Source organism: Amborella trichopoda, chromosome 11, assembly GCF_054954075.1.
Source record: "Amborella trichopoda isolate Santa Cruz 75 chromosome 11, AtrichopodaSantaCruz75HAP2 v2.0, whole genome shotgun sequence".
NCBI classification, from domain to species: domain Eukaryota; kingdom Viridiplantae; phylum Streptophyta; class Magnoliopsida; order Amborellales; family Amborellaceae; genus Amborella; species Amborella trichopoda.
Window position 1 is genome coordinate 47,598,463 of NC_142346.1, and position 17,042 is coordinate 47,615,504.

At 34.4% G+C, this 17,042-nt stretch overlaps 1 protein-coding gene across 17 annotated transcripts; it reads left to right on the plus strand.

Annotated features, from left to right (window-relative positions):
• Nucleotides 1–9,240: 9,240 nt before the first annotated feature.
• On the plus strand, nucleotides 9,241–17,042 carry GDPD4 (PLC-like phosphodiesterases superfamily protein). 17 transcript variants are annotated; one of them, XR_016043801.1, is made up of 10 exons: nucleotides 9,241–9,421; nucleotides 10,854–10,940; nucleotides 12,706–12,803; nucleotides 13,427–13,487; nucleotides 14,188–14,268; nucleotides 14,367–14,386; nucleotides 15,355–15,447; nucleotides 15,559–15,648; nucleotides 16,191–16,318; nucleotides 16,472–17,042. XR_016043801.1 is itself a non-coding variant. In XM_088851189.1 (10 exons), exons 3-10 carry the CDS (start codon nucleotides 12,758–12,760, stop codon nucleotides 16,515–16,517), a joined length of 582 nt encoding a protein of 193 aa, XP_088707315.1. In that variant the 5' UTR covers nucleotides 9,241–9,421; nucleotides 10,854–10,940; nucleotides 12,706–12,757; the 3' UTR covers nucleotides 16,518–17,042. The 17 variants fall into 17 exon arrangements, 15 of the variants coding, with proteins under 15 accessions (XP_088707315.1, XP_088707309.1, XP_020518945.1 ...); XR_016043800.1 differs by having other exon boundaries at nucleotides 16,485–17,042; XM_088851189.1 differs by having other exon boundaries at nucleotides 13,423–13,487; nucleotides 14,367–14,399.

A 17,042-nucleotide genomic window follows, 5' to 3' on the forward strand; every position in this document is an offset into this window, starting at 1 on the left:
GGAGATTACCTCAACCAGGCGTATTATACCCCACACAGAGTCACCACCATCTGATGGCGCGGAATCAACGGTCTAGCTTCAATCTCGAACCGAGGAAACAAATTTCGGCCAAGCCACACCAATGGAACATGAACCCCTTTGGTCACAAACTCAAACCCTAAGTGATTTCTCTTAGCAACTAGTTTGAGAGAGATGGATTCTCTTTTTGCTAAACCCTTAGCCATAAATCCATATTTGAGAGATATGAGAGAATAACTCCATAACCTAAACCTTTATTCTTTCACAATGAATGAGAGAGAGATCAAACACGAGAGAGATAAACTTTCTTAAGAGAGAGAGATAGAAAGATCAAGTGTAGAGATTTTTTGGTAGAGACAATCCATTTTTATAGGCTTTGAATAAGATTAGGGTTTTTTAGGGTTTTCTTTGGCTTGCCTCTTATTGTGAGATTGAACATAGACCGTCGATCAAGGGTGACTTGTGGGGTGAGAGATCTAAGTCATCTATTTCATAAATAGGCCATCAACATTATGGAAGTTGCATGAATCATTATCCTTATTTCCTAAACCATTTTTTCATTAATAGAAATTAAATAAATTAAATCTAATCAAAATATTGTGCATACCATAAAATAGCACAAATCTACTCGATCTTTCCATAAAATCTTTCAAAGATATATCAAGTCAATATTTAGTCAATATCTTGGCCACATGCCATATCACCAAAAAATAGGAAAGAGAATAAGGGTGGGGCATCCCACCCAAGGGAGGAACTCATAGGCCATACCTTTTAAAAATATGGCGGGCCCATGTGTACAATGGGCCCCCATGATATTTTTATATATTTAAAACTAATAAAAATATTTTAGAATATTATTTGAATATTTAAACAATTGTAAAATCAATATCTTTAATTTTATAAATCCAAAAATTATAAATAAAATATCTAAGGGTTCATAAAAATTCAAATAATAATATTAAAATAATTTTCATCATAAAAAAAACATAATGAAATTAATTTGATGGGAAAATGATCCATATGATTTAGGAATCAACAATCATGGGGCACCCCACCTTCAACTGTGGACTACAGACCACACTTGCTTTATCAGACTGACTTAGTATTTCCCATAACCCACAGTCCAAGTAAGGGCTCATTAGTGGGTCACCAAAGTTCGACCGATGAGCCAAGGGATTGTAATTTCAGTATGTGGATTTCAGGTCCTCCCCTAGAGACGAATCAATGTCACCTAGACCTGATGCGACCATAGCTCCTATGGTGCATAGGGGTATCTCTCGCACATGCATATGCTTCACCCTAAAAGGTGAATTTTTGGCTTTTTCAAATGATTTATCGATATACATGTCGTGTGATGGCACATGGATGAGGCTTTGACCCCCGTCTCTATAGGCCACCATCACACACAAGGGTCACACAGTCCATCGGCTCACTTATTCGAGCATATTCTCCGACCTCATCAAGGGCTAACCCATTAAAACCTACTCGGTTTGTTTTTTATGTCCAGGTAACATGAGTTTTTTTCAACAGACTGACCTAGATCGTTAAGCACAGTCCGGTATCTGCAAACATCATTTGCTTAGTATGGCCCACGAGGGACCACACTCCCACTGAGTTCATGTTCCACTCTATCAGTTCATTTTACAAGCACTCATAAGGCTTTTAAAGGCTACATAAATCCAACATCTCCCACTTGGCCTTTGAAGGCCTTACATTATCTCTTTCTCACTTCTCTTATTCTCATCTCTCTCTTCCAATTACAATCTCTCTCAAGCATTTTGGTTTATTCTCTCAATACATTAATTATGGCTGTCGCCATCAATCTTTTCACAAAAGGATTTATAAAGGCAATACATTTTTCTCTTTGTTGCTCGGATCTCATCCCAAAAATGGTCGTAGCTCATCTTTTATATCACATCACGAATCATGGACCTGTTGTTGCAAAAGACTATCACGTACCCTCATCGTATGCGGTCGTATGTTCATGAGCTCAAATGAGTTATTCAAATAAGCTGCTCCCTTTTGTAGCCATACAATCGGTACCAAACATTTTGGTTCTATGGGTGAACAACATTATAGTTTGTTGTTCCAATTGGCATGCCAAATTCTAGCAGGTGCTTCCATTGGAATATTTAGTTTATCTGAACCTCGATCTTTCTCAATCTCACCTCATTCATCAGGTGATAAAAACATGGTTTTATATGCTTGGAGTTCTTATGGAATCGTGGCTCCTTTGATACACATATCGTCACCGTGCTGTCGCAGAAAATTCTTACTGCCTCACAACGCACGAGGTGAAAGTCAAGTCGATTAAGAAATTTCTTAATCCATACAATCTCCTCGATCACCAAACAGCACGCCACGTACTCTGCCTTTATGGTGGACAATTTCGTCACATTCTGTTTATTTGATTTTCAAGGAATTGCACCCCCTCCAATCCACACATATCCAGATGTAGACTTCGCTTCGCATCATCTGGATCTGTGAAATAGCTTGCACCTGTATATCTAAATATCCAAACATCTAAAAAAACGTGGGACTGCGGCAGCTCCCACTCAATTATTGCACATACAACATATACATTCTCAACATTCTTATGCATATATCATGAGGTAGCATATCAAGTCTCACGCAATAAGTAATTCAATACCCATTGGTTTTACAATATGCAAAAATCTTCATAAACCACAAAGGTTCAACCACTCTAGACATCTTGGAAGTAAATTCATACAAACTAAGTTATCTAATCAACACAATATGTGTTAGGAAAGCCCAGCATAATGGCATTCCTACAACATTCACTATGGTTTAAAGTTTTAGGTAATCGAAGATCCTAAATAACTAGAAACATGGGTTAGAGCATATAGGTATTTAAAAAAAAAAACAGTGCATGATAGTTTTTCTCCCACATTTATAAATACCTTCAAGACATAATGTTTTTCTTTTTAATAAAAAAAATTGACTTGATATATATATATATATATATATATATATATATATATATATATATATATATATATATATATATATATATATATATATATATATATATATCACAAGCAATACTTATATAATAGTATGACAGTTTAAAATGATTTTTCATAAAAACTTAATGGACCTTGCAAGACTATGTGGTTTTCTCAAAACCATATTCATAAACTTAGGCTTTTCTCAAATCATCTAATTTAATTATAAAATACATGCTTAGCCATCATAAATCATTTTACTGCATTCACTTTTAATTTCCTACCAAGTCAAGTTCATGGCCATAAAAACAAATTATATATACCATCTTATAATTTTATCCAAAATAAAGTATGACTAAATAATGTTTATTAAAGCCTTGACAAAATACTTTATTTTTGGCAATTGTGGAAAAGTTATCAAGAGATCATTATCACATGCGACACATCATATTATAGACATTATTGAAAGGATGATCACCAAGACCAAGTTCCATCAGAACATTCCCTTTGTGCTTACATATTTGAATGAGCTACACCCATCTCTCGTATTTCATCCTTAGGGCCCAAAACCCTTAATCAAATCACATCTCCATATGTATCACTACCTTAAGTAGTTCATACTCAAGCACAAAGAGGCAAAAAAACACAAGGTATTCAAAACCGATACTTTCAAATTTGATAGCACTTATCACTTAATGTCCATACACTCCATACATATTTATAAAATAATTAGCCAAAATATAACCAAAGCACATTAAACAAAGTTATTGAATCATCTTTCCCTATGTGACCTTATCATATAATGTGGGATATATTTCATACCTCAAAACCATATAGTGTGATACCTGGGCTTTCTTGATTCATCGCTTTTACTTGTTTGACAATCTTTTATGACATTGGAAGTACACGCAATTGATGGATAATATATTGGTCATTGGTTTCATATGTCAGGAAGTGTTCATCTTTTCGGTACTTGGATTCTCCTGTCTTATACCGTGAAGAAAATAGCTTATTCATCCCATTATTTCAAATATCACAATTTCGATTCTTCCACTGATCTTTAGCGTTTCTATGCTACCACCGAATCTCTCTATATATCCCTTCATTTCGAAGAAACCAAAATGCTTTTATAGGTATTGTATTTATACTTCATTCTGCTATTTCCAGATCGAATACTCTTCACATGGAGTCTCTTATCTTGCTAACTCTGTATTACATCTCTCTGAAGTTGTATTATAATAAATCATACTTATGGCACACTATAAAGCCCTTTAAAATGAGTCTTAAAGGTCTCTATAATTGGGAATTCAAGGATGTGCCTTAACATGCCACATCTTTTAATGTACTGCAACATAGAACATGAGCATCCCATGATAAAAATATGATATATGTCAACTCATAAAAAGTTTATCTCCGAATCCTTTTGAGTATTGAAATAGACTAAAAAATATTAAATAATACTTATTTCCATTACTAAATTATACCATATAGTGAGTCTTCATTTCAGTAACATTTAGGTCACAATGCAATTTTCTCAGCAGAAAATCAGATTGAGCAGCAGAAAATCAGATTGAGCACCTCTCAATAAAAAATTGTTTATCTCAATTCTCAAATAATTTTTTCCTAAAATCTTTAGTGTTGAAAACTAGACTCAAAATAAAATCACAACATCATAATTTGAATCCCAAATAATACTTTTCTTCAGAAAAAAAAAAACAAGTGACATTCATGTCACAAAATAAATCATACCGTAGAATTCCAGGATGAACACTATCTAGTAAAATTATCTTTTCTCTTTACCCTCATGGAGTTTCCATTTCAAACCAACTTTATTTGAAATTAGACACATAATGATAACACATATATTTCATAAGCCTCATCTGATTTAGTTAAGTAGGCTTCATAAATATAGTTATTCATGTCTCAAGGAATAACATACCAAATTGAAAAAAAAATTCAGGATGACCACTCTTCAATTCAAAATTTTTTATTCCTCTCTTCCCATAGATATTTCTCTTTCAAATAAATTTTATTAGAAAATAGACTTAGAATGGGAGTCCAAAAATTTAGTGTGGACCATAAAACATTATTTTAAGTGTAGAAATAAAATCATGACTTCCAAGTTATGGAAAAAGTTTTCGTTGCAGAAAACAATACTTGCAAACCCTTCAATAAATTGATCATATCTTTCAAACTACAAAGAATTTATTGATGAAACTTTTTTTTCTTGAAAGTAGACTCAATTTTATAAGATATAGCAAAATTTCAGTAATAAATAAAATCGTATGGTTGATGGGAAAAATCACGGAACTCAATGGACAGTTACTGGATTTTGCAGGGTCAAAACTGACACCCTTCATTGATGATTCCATAACTCTCAATTCCCTTTGGATCTCCTACTGAAATTTTTCAGGTATATCCTACTCTTAAAGACACAAAATATCACCGAAGTATGCAATAGAAGAATGCCTCATTATATTCATCATATCACTACTCCAAAATAGCCCAGAATACTCATTATGCGGAGTATCTTTTTGGTGTTAGAATATTTCAATAATTCTTAACCGTGGGTGTATTTCTTGACCACAAAGGTCATTAGTTTTCTTATATCTCATTCCCAAACTTGATCTAAATTCAATAAAGAGAAAAGATAACTAAAGACATCAAGTATCAATAGCTTTGATAGCAATGAAAGAAAGACCTATGTGATCTTTGATTGGGGAATACATTTTTTTTTTTCTTCACCCCTTTCTTTTGGCAAAAGAGCACTTACATGTGGTCTTTATTATAATAACATAAATTTCAAAATAAAATCAGCATAACAATAAAACCAATATCTTAACAACTTGATGTCATTGAAACAACTATGCACTATGCTTGAGAATAAAAAATAAGATTGCAATAAACAAAATGAAGAGTGTCGAAGATTACCTCAACCGGGCTTATTACACCCTACACTGAGTCACCACCATCCGATGGCGCGGGATGAACGGTCTAGCTTCAATCTCGAACTGAAAAAGTAAATTTCGGCCAAGTCACACCAATGGAACATGAATCCCTTTGAGCACAAACTCAAACCCTAGGTGATTTCTCTTAGTAACCTAGTTTGAGAGAGATGGATGCTCTTTTTGCTAAACCCTAAAACCCTTAGCCATAAATTTATATTTGAGAGATATGAGAGAAGAACTCTATAACCTAAACCCTTAGATTCTTTCACAATGTGGGAGAGAGAGATCAAACATGAGAGAGATAAACTTTAAGAGAGAGATATAAAGATAAAATGTATAGATTTTTTGGTAGAGACAATCCTTTTTTATAGGCTTTGAATAAGATTAGGGTTTATTAGGGTTTTCTTTGGCTTGCCTCTTCTTGTGAGATTGAACATAGACCGTTGATCAAGGGTGAGTTGTGGGGTGAGAGATCTGAGTCATCCATTCCATAGATGGACCATCAACATTATGGAAGGTGCATGAACCATTATCCCCATTTTCTAAACCATTTTCTCATCAATATAAATTAAATAAATTAAATCTAATCAAAATATTGTGCATACTATAAAATAACAAAAGTCTACTCAATCTTTCAAAAATATATCAAGTAAATATCTTCCAACCATATGGCCATAGGACATATCACTAACAAATAGGAAAGAGCATAAGGGTGGACCACATGCCATATCATCAAAAAATAGGAAAGAGAATAAGGGTGGGGCGTGCCACCCAAAGGAGGCACTCGTGGGCCCCACCTTCTAAAAATATGGCGGGCCCATGTGCACAATGGGTCCCATGATATTTTTATATATTTAAGACTAATTTTAGAATATTATTTAAATATTTAAACAATTGTAAAATAAATATCTTTTTATAAATCTAAAAATTATAAATAAAATATCAAGGGATTCATAAAAATTCAAATAATAATCTTAAAATAATTTTCATCATAAAAAAAACACAATTAAATTAATTTGATCGGAAAATGATCTATATGGTTTAGGAATCAACAATCATGGGGCACTCCACCTTCAACTGTGGACTACAGATCACACTTGCTTTATCAGACCGATTCAGTATTTTTCATGACACACAGTCCAAGCAGGGGCTCATTAGCGGGTTACCAAAGTCTAGCCGATGAACCAAGGGAGCAATCCCAGTATGTAGATTACAGGTCCTCCCCTAGAAACGAGTTAATGTCACCTATACCTGATGCGACCGTAGCTCCTATGGTGCATAAGGGTATATCTCACACAAGCATACGCTTCACCCTAAAAGGTGAATTTCTGGTTTTCTCAAACGATCTATCGATATGCATGTCGTGTGATGGCACATGGATGAGGCTTTGGCCCCCGTCTTTGTAGGACACTATCACACACAAAGGTCACACAGTCCCTCGGCTTACTCATCAGGGCATATTCTCTGACGTTATCAAGGGCTAACCTATTAGAACCCTTCTTGGTTTGTTATTTATGCTCAGGTAACATGGGTTTTTCCCAACCAACTGGCCTAGATCGTTAAGCACAGTCCTATATTTGCAAACATTATTTACTTAGTATGGCCTACGAGGGACCACACTCTCACTGAGTTCATGTTCCACTCTATCATTTCATTTTACAAGCACTCATAAGGCCTTTAAAGGCCATATTAACCCAACAATTTCATAATCGGCAACGGAAATTAATTTTGGAGCCATCATAGAATCCCATGCCCAAAGTGTTTTTTCATAAGGCTTGGGCCGTATAGAAATTGCATCATTTAACATTCTACCCGTATTGTTTGATTTAATTTCAAAGTGCCCATCAAAATAAATATGATCATGAGTAGGAATACTTGCAAATGTGTAAAATCTTAAATAACTTACCTATCATAGGTATTTTGATAAATCTCCCATTGTAATAACTTCGCCATAATTTTATGTATTTTTTATATCGTCTTTTGTTTACTTTGTGAACTATTAAAAAACTAAAAAAGATTTTACAAGCCATAAATTTCTGGATCTATCTGCATTAGAAATAAACATTCAGGATCCATAATCAATATTTAAGGATTTTAAGGACTGCAAATCTTTTCCTTTTTGAAAATTTCTGCTTGAGGTTTTTGCTAGAAAAAAGAAAAGAAAAAAAAAAGCCTATAAGATTAGTCATCTGGCTGGAGTATGCTATCCATTCACTCCTCAGGTCAAAATCCATCTAGGAGTATGTTTATGATGCCAAAATGTTGGGATTTAACCATCTCAACCTAAAAAAAAAAAAAATCCGACAATTAGAAAATAATATAAAATAAAATTATATTAATTATATGCCTAAAAAACTAACCTCCTAAGATTGGACAGAGATCCTCAAATTATATATTATCAGCTTTAAGTGCTCAAGGACCTAAGTTCATTTTCTTTGTTTTGTAAATGCTCAAGTGATTCTAAAGGGGGCCCAATGTTTCATATTGGAATAATTCTTGGAAGTATATTCAAAATCGTAAAGGAAACATGTCATTTAAGAGGTTAAAACCTTTTACAAATTGAATATCCTATCCCATTTAATCCTAGGGGGGTTATTTTTTATTTTTTATTTCACTCAACTACTTTTTCAAAAAATATTTATAAAAAAGCCAAATTTCGCTCATTTAAGGTTGGGGCCATACTCTAGCCGCTAGAGTAATTAGAAGCATATCAACGAAATGATGTAAGTATCCCTATTTTTATGGGTATTTAAAATTATCAAAATATGGTAAGTATCCTTATTTGTTATGGGTATTTAAAATTATCAAAATATCTCTACTTGTTTAGAGTCTCCAATCTTAAACATGGCAATTTTAACATTTTTAAACAAATTTTTTGAAAAATTAAAATTAAAATCCTATCATATTAATTGAGACCTTTTTACCAATATTTTCATATTTTTTCTAAAACAAATTCTATTTTTTCTAAGACAAATTCTTTCATGTTAATTGAGACCTTTTGACTTTTGTGCCGAATATGGTTATAATAATCTGCATTTTGAAACAATCAATGGCGATTCTGAATCCTGGAGAAAAATTGTCTCTATTTTGCCCGAGAAAATGCATAAGGTTCACCAGCGGGAATAATCTTTAGGCGCGCAAAAACTGGGTCATTTCGATTTTGGCTTGTTTAGCAATCTAAACCATCGGATATCAATAGCAGGATCTGAACCGTCCATCATAGCTTACTCTTTACAAATCCCACACGTGTGAATTTCTGGTTCGCCATTTCGCTCTGTATAAGTTTGTGTGAAAATTTTCAATGATTCATTCTCTTTGTGAGAAACAAGATTTTTTAAAAAAAAAATGCGTAGGCTTCGCCATTTCCCGCCAGTAAGAAGGAATCGAGGGTACTCATTTCGAGGATTTCTTCGCCTTCTCTTGATCCTCTCGTTTTTAGGGTTTCTTGCTCCAATTTACTTTCACTTTAGATTAAGGCGCACTTCTCAGGTACTTGATTCATGGTTTTTCATGTGATGTCTGATTTGATTGGTTTTGATTGTTTCAGATGTATTTTCATGGAATTCATGATTATTTTTTTTTGGTGTAGTTTTAGTTTTGATCATGGCGGATGTACTGATTGAGCGCGTGTTTTGTTGTTTTGGTGCTTGTTCCAGTGTTTTTTTTTTGCTATCTCTGATCCATTGTAGGTTTGATGATGGATTGGAACCTCACCGTGTCTGCGTTCTATTCCTTGGTGCTTTTGAAGTGGATTTTGTGTTTATTTTGATCCGTTTTGAGTTTTGATCGTGGTGTAACTTTAGCTGGAACCTGTTTTCATTTTCTTCAGGGGATTTTCTTATTTTATATTTGATCATAGTGAAGACGCAAATTTAAGCTGATCTATTTTCTGCTCTGTTGAGAAATTGCTAGCATTTGGGCTCCAATCATGATTGGGACTGGGGCCCTGGCTGTTTATAAAGAGAATGTTGTGTTTTTTATGTTGAGAGTTTATCTGAAGAATTTCTTCCGCTAGATCGAGGAATTGCTATAATTTCGGGCTTCGATCATGGAGTGAACTGCGGTTTAACTGAATTCTATTTTTCAGAGAGAATGTTCTCTGGTTGATTCAGCATTGCTTTGAAGAGTTTCTGTCTTTTAATTGAAGAGTTGCTTTCATCTTTCTTCAGTTATGGCATAATCTGATTTCCTGAACGCTTCCATGCTTTCTCAAGAACTACTCTCAATTTGACTTTAATCATCTAACTGCTAATGTTGGTTGTGCTCTGTATTATAGATATTTTTTGCATTGCGAAGCTCAATGGATTTGATTAGTCGTGCTGTGTTCTTGAAGAAATTGTGCTGTGCCTGATTAGTTATTGCCATCGTCATTTTGTTCAAATTTCAATCATGGCATTACCGGTTTTTCCATGTTTATTTTACTGCTGGGCACTTCCGTAATTAGCTTACATTACCCAAATTTAACCTTTTCTTATTGCTTATTTGGTTTTTGACTGAAGCGTCACTGTTTTTCAGTGGGAAGTTACTTTTCTGAGTCAATTCATGGGGAAACTCCAATCACAAGTGATTGTTGCTTGCTTTTATGCCTATTTCAAGCATCGTTATATTCTTAGTTCAATAATTTACTGAACAACTTTCTAATCTAAGACCTGCAAGCTGCCTCTGTTCTCAATGTTATTTTAATGTTTTCTCTTTATTTTGAATGTGGCCTTTTGAATTTTGTCACTTAGAGAAGGTAATGCATGAGCTGGTTGTTCTTAAACAATTAATTCCTTTGGAGTCAGAGGATTATTCAAGTTTGATTATTCTGAAATTGGATAGTATTCTTCACATGCAAATACTAATGATCAACTCGATTTAGTTCTAAGAATTCCCTTGTAAATATGATTGCACTAAAGTTTTCTGTGCCTGTTGCTTGTAGATGCGATCAAGAATGTGTGGTTGGATAGAAAATCCTCCTCTTGTCTGTGCTCATGGAGGGGATTCAAGCAAGGCTTTTCCAAACACAGTATGTATCTTTCATTATTTAAGAAATCTTTTCCATGTGCATAGCATTTGGGCAATTTCCTTGGTACGATATATTGAACGTTCCAAGTGTTCTAAGTCAACTAAATGTTCATTTACCAGTATTCTAAAAATAAGAGAGAGAGAGAGAGAGAGAGAGAGAGAGAGAGAGAGAGAGAGAGAGAGAGAGAGAGAGAGTACTGGCTTTAGTGCAACTTTCTTTTGAGTTGCCTTTATGATATGCTTTTCTGTTCATTTATTTGGAGGAGTTTTAAGGATGGTACCAGCTTGTGTTATGATCTTTACATTGGTATTTTGGACCTATAGGTCAAGAAGCTAATAGAAGGGATGACTTGGCTGTCTTATGCCAAAGGATTCAACCACTTGGTATTATGGGCTGCCCACCCATTTCTCGCTTTGTGGTGGCCAGTTTTGCAACTCACCACTGCAATAATTTGTATATTTTCCCTTTTCTTTCTTTTCCTTTTCCACTTGAATTAATAAATGATATTTTAATGTTATATAAATGAGGCGATAAAATGTTAGGGCTTCACATATTCCATTTCCATGGGAGAAAATGTGAAACAAGTCAAACCTCAGACAATTTGATAATCCATAATTTTGGTGGATATTTCTCTCCCATGGAGTGACATAAAAAACTTCTTCTTTTCAGAAATTTGGGCTTCATTCAATGAAGCAAGAAAATGGTTCATCAATAAATCAATGGAATTCGAATTGGTGAGAATTGGCTAATGGCACATGTTGCATGGAATATAACTTTTACCATACTTTTCTATTTTTAATGAATCTTTTTCATTTTATGACTTGTGCCATGATAAAAATTGGATAATATATATTTTTTTTGATAAATGTCCTATTTATAACACATTGAATGTTTGATAATTTTTTTAAAATTTTTAGATTATGAATTGTCTTTATTTCAAAATTAATTATTGTCAATTTAAAATTAAAGATTTTGAAATTTTAGGAAAGAAGTCCTAATATATCCTGTTTTATCACTTTTTTAATTACAGTTGTTTTCATTATTTTTAACTAATTTATGCCATCATAAAACAATTTCATTTTTTTAAACTATTGAAAAAAACTTCCTATATATAAAAACTATTCCGGAAATTTTTTTAAGATTGTTAATTATAAATATTAGTTGTTTTAGAGATACTTAAGACCGATTTAAAAAATGAAATTTTAAAGTTTAGGAAAGACATGAGATGGGAGTCCTAATTTCCCTACTCTTTTTTGAGAGAGAGAATCTAGGAGTTGGTTGGAGTTCAGAAAAAGATAAAAGTTGGAAAACTTATTGAATTTGCTTAGATATACTACTTGAGAATGGAAGTGTGGAGAGAGATGATCTAGGAATCTAAACTTTCATTATTTTTTTTTGAGTTTTTAGGAAAATTGGAGGGAGAAAGGAGGTACAGTGAGGAATTCAAAATTCATACTCCTACTTATTCTCCTTTAGTAATATAGGTTATCGTTAGTTATGCTTTAAACTGGAGGCCTACTAGTTGCCACTCGAGGTCAATGAGAGCTTTCAAAGTTGCTCATATCAGTCAAGGAGCAATGCAATGTGCAGTCTCTAATCGCCAGCTTCCATGGTGGATGGTTGCTTTGGGAAATTTGTGTTGCATATATAGATCCTTCTTTTTTCTCCTTTGCCTTTTTTATTAGGTTTTATTTCAATTACTGTGCCAACATTAACGTGGCCTAATTAACACTTGAACTTAATGAAAGGTTCATATATTTGACAGATGGAGGCATACCGTATCGCTCTTGATTCACAAGTAGATTGTATTGAGATTGATGTGTCTCGTTCACTGGATGGAGTTTTGGTTGCACTTCATGATAGGTACCTTTCAATCCTTTCTGTTTAAAATCCATTTACGATGAAATTTTTCTGAAATGTCATTGATTATGCTATTGCTTTTGATCATTATGCGCATCCTTTTTAGAGACTATAAAGCCTCAGTATTCTATTGCTTGTATCATTTTATCATCACAAACATACTTCTTGTGAAACCTGCTGAATGTAAAAGATGGTATGAGTTTTCAGATAAACACCTATTCTTTAGTGCCACTGCCATAAAAAATAGAAGTATCCTTATAAAAAGCTCCATGTTTCAGTTTGGAAAGTTCATGAATCAGCAGTTGTTTTTGGAAGATCTTCTGATTTTAGTACGTTATAAGTTAGTCACTGGTTGATAGCATCCTTGACTTAGTCTTTATCGATTAAGGAAATGGTCCCCTTCATGTCAAACATACACAGTTTTAGAAATAAAAAAGTGATAAAAGAGTTGATGTGATCTTTTACCCTTTTTAGGGTAAAATCATTGATTTTTATTGTAAAAAAAGCTCTAATCCCTTCGCTGAAATCAGCCGAATATAGTTATTTGGTAATACTTTCTGTTTTGAACAAATTTCAGTTTTTGCTGAAAATCCTTTAGATGCCTGATTCTCATGTGACACAGGCAGGGACTTGCAGCGCTTATCTGGTAATGCTACTGCGAAAGTTGGGTACTTCAGCATGAATGAGGTGAGACAAATTTGTGTGCCCACTTGTGTATGTATTGCTGAAAGGGCACATCTCCAAGCATGATAATGCCCTTTATAATGGGTATCAGTTCTTATACTAAAAAATAATGAGAAATCAAAATAATGCCCATTATAAAAGAAATTATGGGCTCGGAAAAGTAAATATGTATTTCAGATATTACTTGCTTTTGTTCCAGTATTTTCCTTCTTTTTTTTCTTTGCTTTCCCTCTTTTTTCGATTTTTTTTGGATTTTTTCTCTTTTTCAAATGTTTGGTAAAGCGCCTTTTTTTCTTTATAATGGAATTTATAATAGGAAAATTGTTTCATGCGGGCTGGACCGCATTTCTACATATGCGATCCAGAAAGTGTAAAGCGTCCATCTTAAAGATGGATGCAAGTAGTGTTCCATCTAAGAACAATGGAAACTACCGGTCCAAATGTGTTCTTATTAGAATTATTATTTTTAATTTTTAAAATTTATTTATTTATTAATATTCATAATATTATAAACCATTTTCATAATATTATAAGACAGAAATGGACCAGCTCCTTCAGTACCATTATAAACCTTTTTCAAAACCTTGTATTTTTCCAATTTCATAAGTGAATTTATAGACCTATTTTCTGTATCATTATGTGAAACTAATTGTTTTAGATTTAGAACAAGTGTAGACAATGTGACGTTTCTTTGCGGTTGTAGATAAATAATTTAGATGGGGCATTTACATTCTCAAAGAAGAGTCAGAAACATACGGTTCCTATGGTTGAGGATGCTTTAAAGGTATTTGCCAATGTTCTTTATTTTATCATATGATCTTAAGAAAAAATTCTCTCGCTTTTATAACGGGCTCCAACTGTTACATTGTCTAACATTAACAGGTTGGAGGAGTAATTGACAGGTGCTTTATGAATGTAGAACTCTCTCTCTCTCTCTCTCTATATATATATATATATATATATATATTTATTGTTAGGGGGAGACGGGTTGTGGTTGTGGGTTTGCACACTTAAAGTTTTAAGAAGGTAAACTTTGTCATTAATCAGGGACTGTTACAGAATTGGGTGTTATTTCTCTTTTCCATTTGGCAAGCAGTGGTTTCATAAATTTTGGAGAATTGGAGGCACTCTGGTTTTGAAACTTTAGCTTATTTGTGGTTTCGGATAATAGAAAACTGTAGGTCAGCTCTCTGGCATGTCCACAAAAGAAAGTCTTTGGAATATTTTAAGCTCTTTATTATTATATAGATTGTACAATTTGTAATTTCATCATTTATATATGGAGTGTTGAGTCAACAATAACAAGCTATTTGTCAAAAAGAAAGTAGCAATTCTAGAACGATTACAGTTTTGTGCATATTGTTTTAAGGAGTTTTTGTAGTACATCATCAATGACAGAGAGGTGTTGTTAGACTAGTATCACGATTAGTAGCATACCTATAGTGGGAAACTATTTTGTAGCGTTGTGGCTCTACAAGCCCTACCTCTCTCACTGGAAAATACAATTCTTTGCTTAAAAACCTTCAAAGCAGCCATCTCAACCTCTACATCACAAATCTGAAAAAAAGGGATTTCAAACCCCAAAAAAGGTTTATCTTGTATCATGTTTTATGGACTGTCCATTTCAAGTGTCCATAGATCTGTCAAATCTGAACTATTTTTGGAGTTTCAAATCCCCCAGTCAGATGTAGAAATAGATTTGTAGCCATAACAAAGGGTTTGGTGCCAGAACTGCATTTTCGAATAGGGTTTTGAGGTACAACTTTACCATGTATCATAAAGCCATAATCCAACAGAAATCGCAGCCTTTATAATTTGAGAGACAGAATCAAATAAACGATATTGAAATCATCTCATTCCCTTATTGCAGTTTGTATCCAGATCAGTTAAGCAAGTCATTGTAGATGCAAAAGTTGGCCCTCCTTTGCATGAGAAGGGGCTGGCTGCAGACATACTATCCATTGTATGTTCTAAGCCTGTTGACATAATCCATCATTCAAATATCCATTGTTTGGGCCTAAAGCTATTCCAATTAATTTCTTTGGCGGTTTTTCTCATCGTTAAACTTTGGCAGGTAAATAAAACCCAGTGTATAAATTGTGTAATATGGGCCAAGAGCGATACTTTGGGAAGAGATGTTATTAGACTATCCCAGGATATTATGGTAAGGATTCCATGCCATTTCCCTTTTCCTTGAATGCATGCACTTACTGGAAAACAGTTTAAAAAAGGACTTACGTTGGGACTTGCTAGGGTCCTGAGCCTGAGTTAGGCCACTTGACTTGGCTGAGTTCGTCAAAGATTTGACGGAGTCTTTTAAGAAATGGCCATAAGACCTTGGGAATTGGCGAGACTCAGCTGGTTCCCTAGGTTTCTGTTCTAGTCAGCAGCCTGTTCGAGTCCGAGTAACTCCGACAAGTCCGAGTCAAACTCGCCGAGTTTTCAACCACTAGTTACTGGGGAAATTGTTTGCAAAGAACTCAATGTTGAGCAAAGCTAAACACCACAGTAGCCCAGTGATGTGGATGCCTTGACCTATACGTTTCTTGGTTTAGTTCCAGTATCGACATACTCTTAAGAGAGAGAGAGAGAGTTGATAGAAGCCCATTACTTTGCATGGGAAGAATTCCTTTTCCTTATCTGTTTGTGCAAATTATGTTCCTCCTATCCGTTTCTTTTAGAGGTTTACATGCAATTATTATGCAGGTGGGTTATATTGTAATGAATGATCTATCAACTGGAGCTAGGACAAGCCTATTGAGGATGAGAGGTGCTAAAATTGTTGGTGTCTACCATCCCTTAATCAATGAGAGACTTGTAACAATTTTGCACAGGTATTACGGCCTACTCACAGTATTTTCTCTTTTCGTTTTGTTAGTTTTAAGTTTAAAAGTACGGGCTCGGGCTTTGACTCACCAGTTTCTAGCCTGAGTTCCAACTCGCCGATTTTTCAGTCGCCAAAATTTCTACTACTTAGGCGATTGTAGTATCTCATTTCAGTGCAGGGAAGAAAGTATATGCTTGGACAGTTGATGATGAAGACTCAATGCGCAGAATGTTGTTTGAGCGTGTGGACAACATCATAACAGGCCATCCCTCCCTCTTGCAGCAGGTGATGTCTAATGTTAAAACCCAATGCCAGAGAGAGGGGTTCTCATTAGACTGATATATTCGAACAAGAGAGAGATTGAGAGATGGGGGGCAAATAAGCAAGTTTAGGATTCATGGTTCTTATGAAGGGATGCTCACTGAGTCACTATTTCTCTTTGCGTGCGTGTATGAGAGAGGGAGAGAGAAATAGAGAGATCGAGCACTGAGTCACCATTTATGTCCGCACGTGTGTGTGAGAGAGAGAGAGAGAAAGAGAGAGAGAGAGGTGCAAATGGAAGAGGGTTAAGGTGCTTGTTAGAGAGGTTTTTGTAATCTAGGGAGGATAATACTTGAGTCTGGTTACATTGATTCTTGAGCCATTCTGTTTAGGGTGTGGTTTGTATAAGGCTTAGGCCTTAAAAAAGGCACACCTTCAAATAGTGTCAAAAGATGTTTCAGCACTAAAAA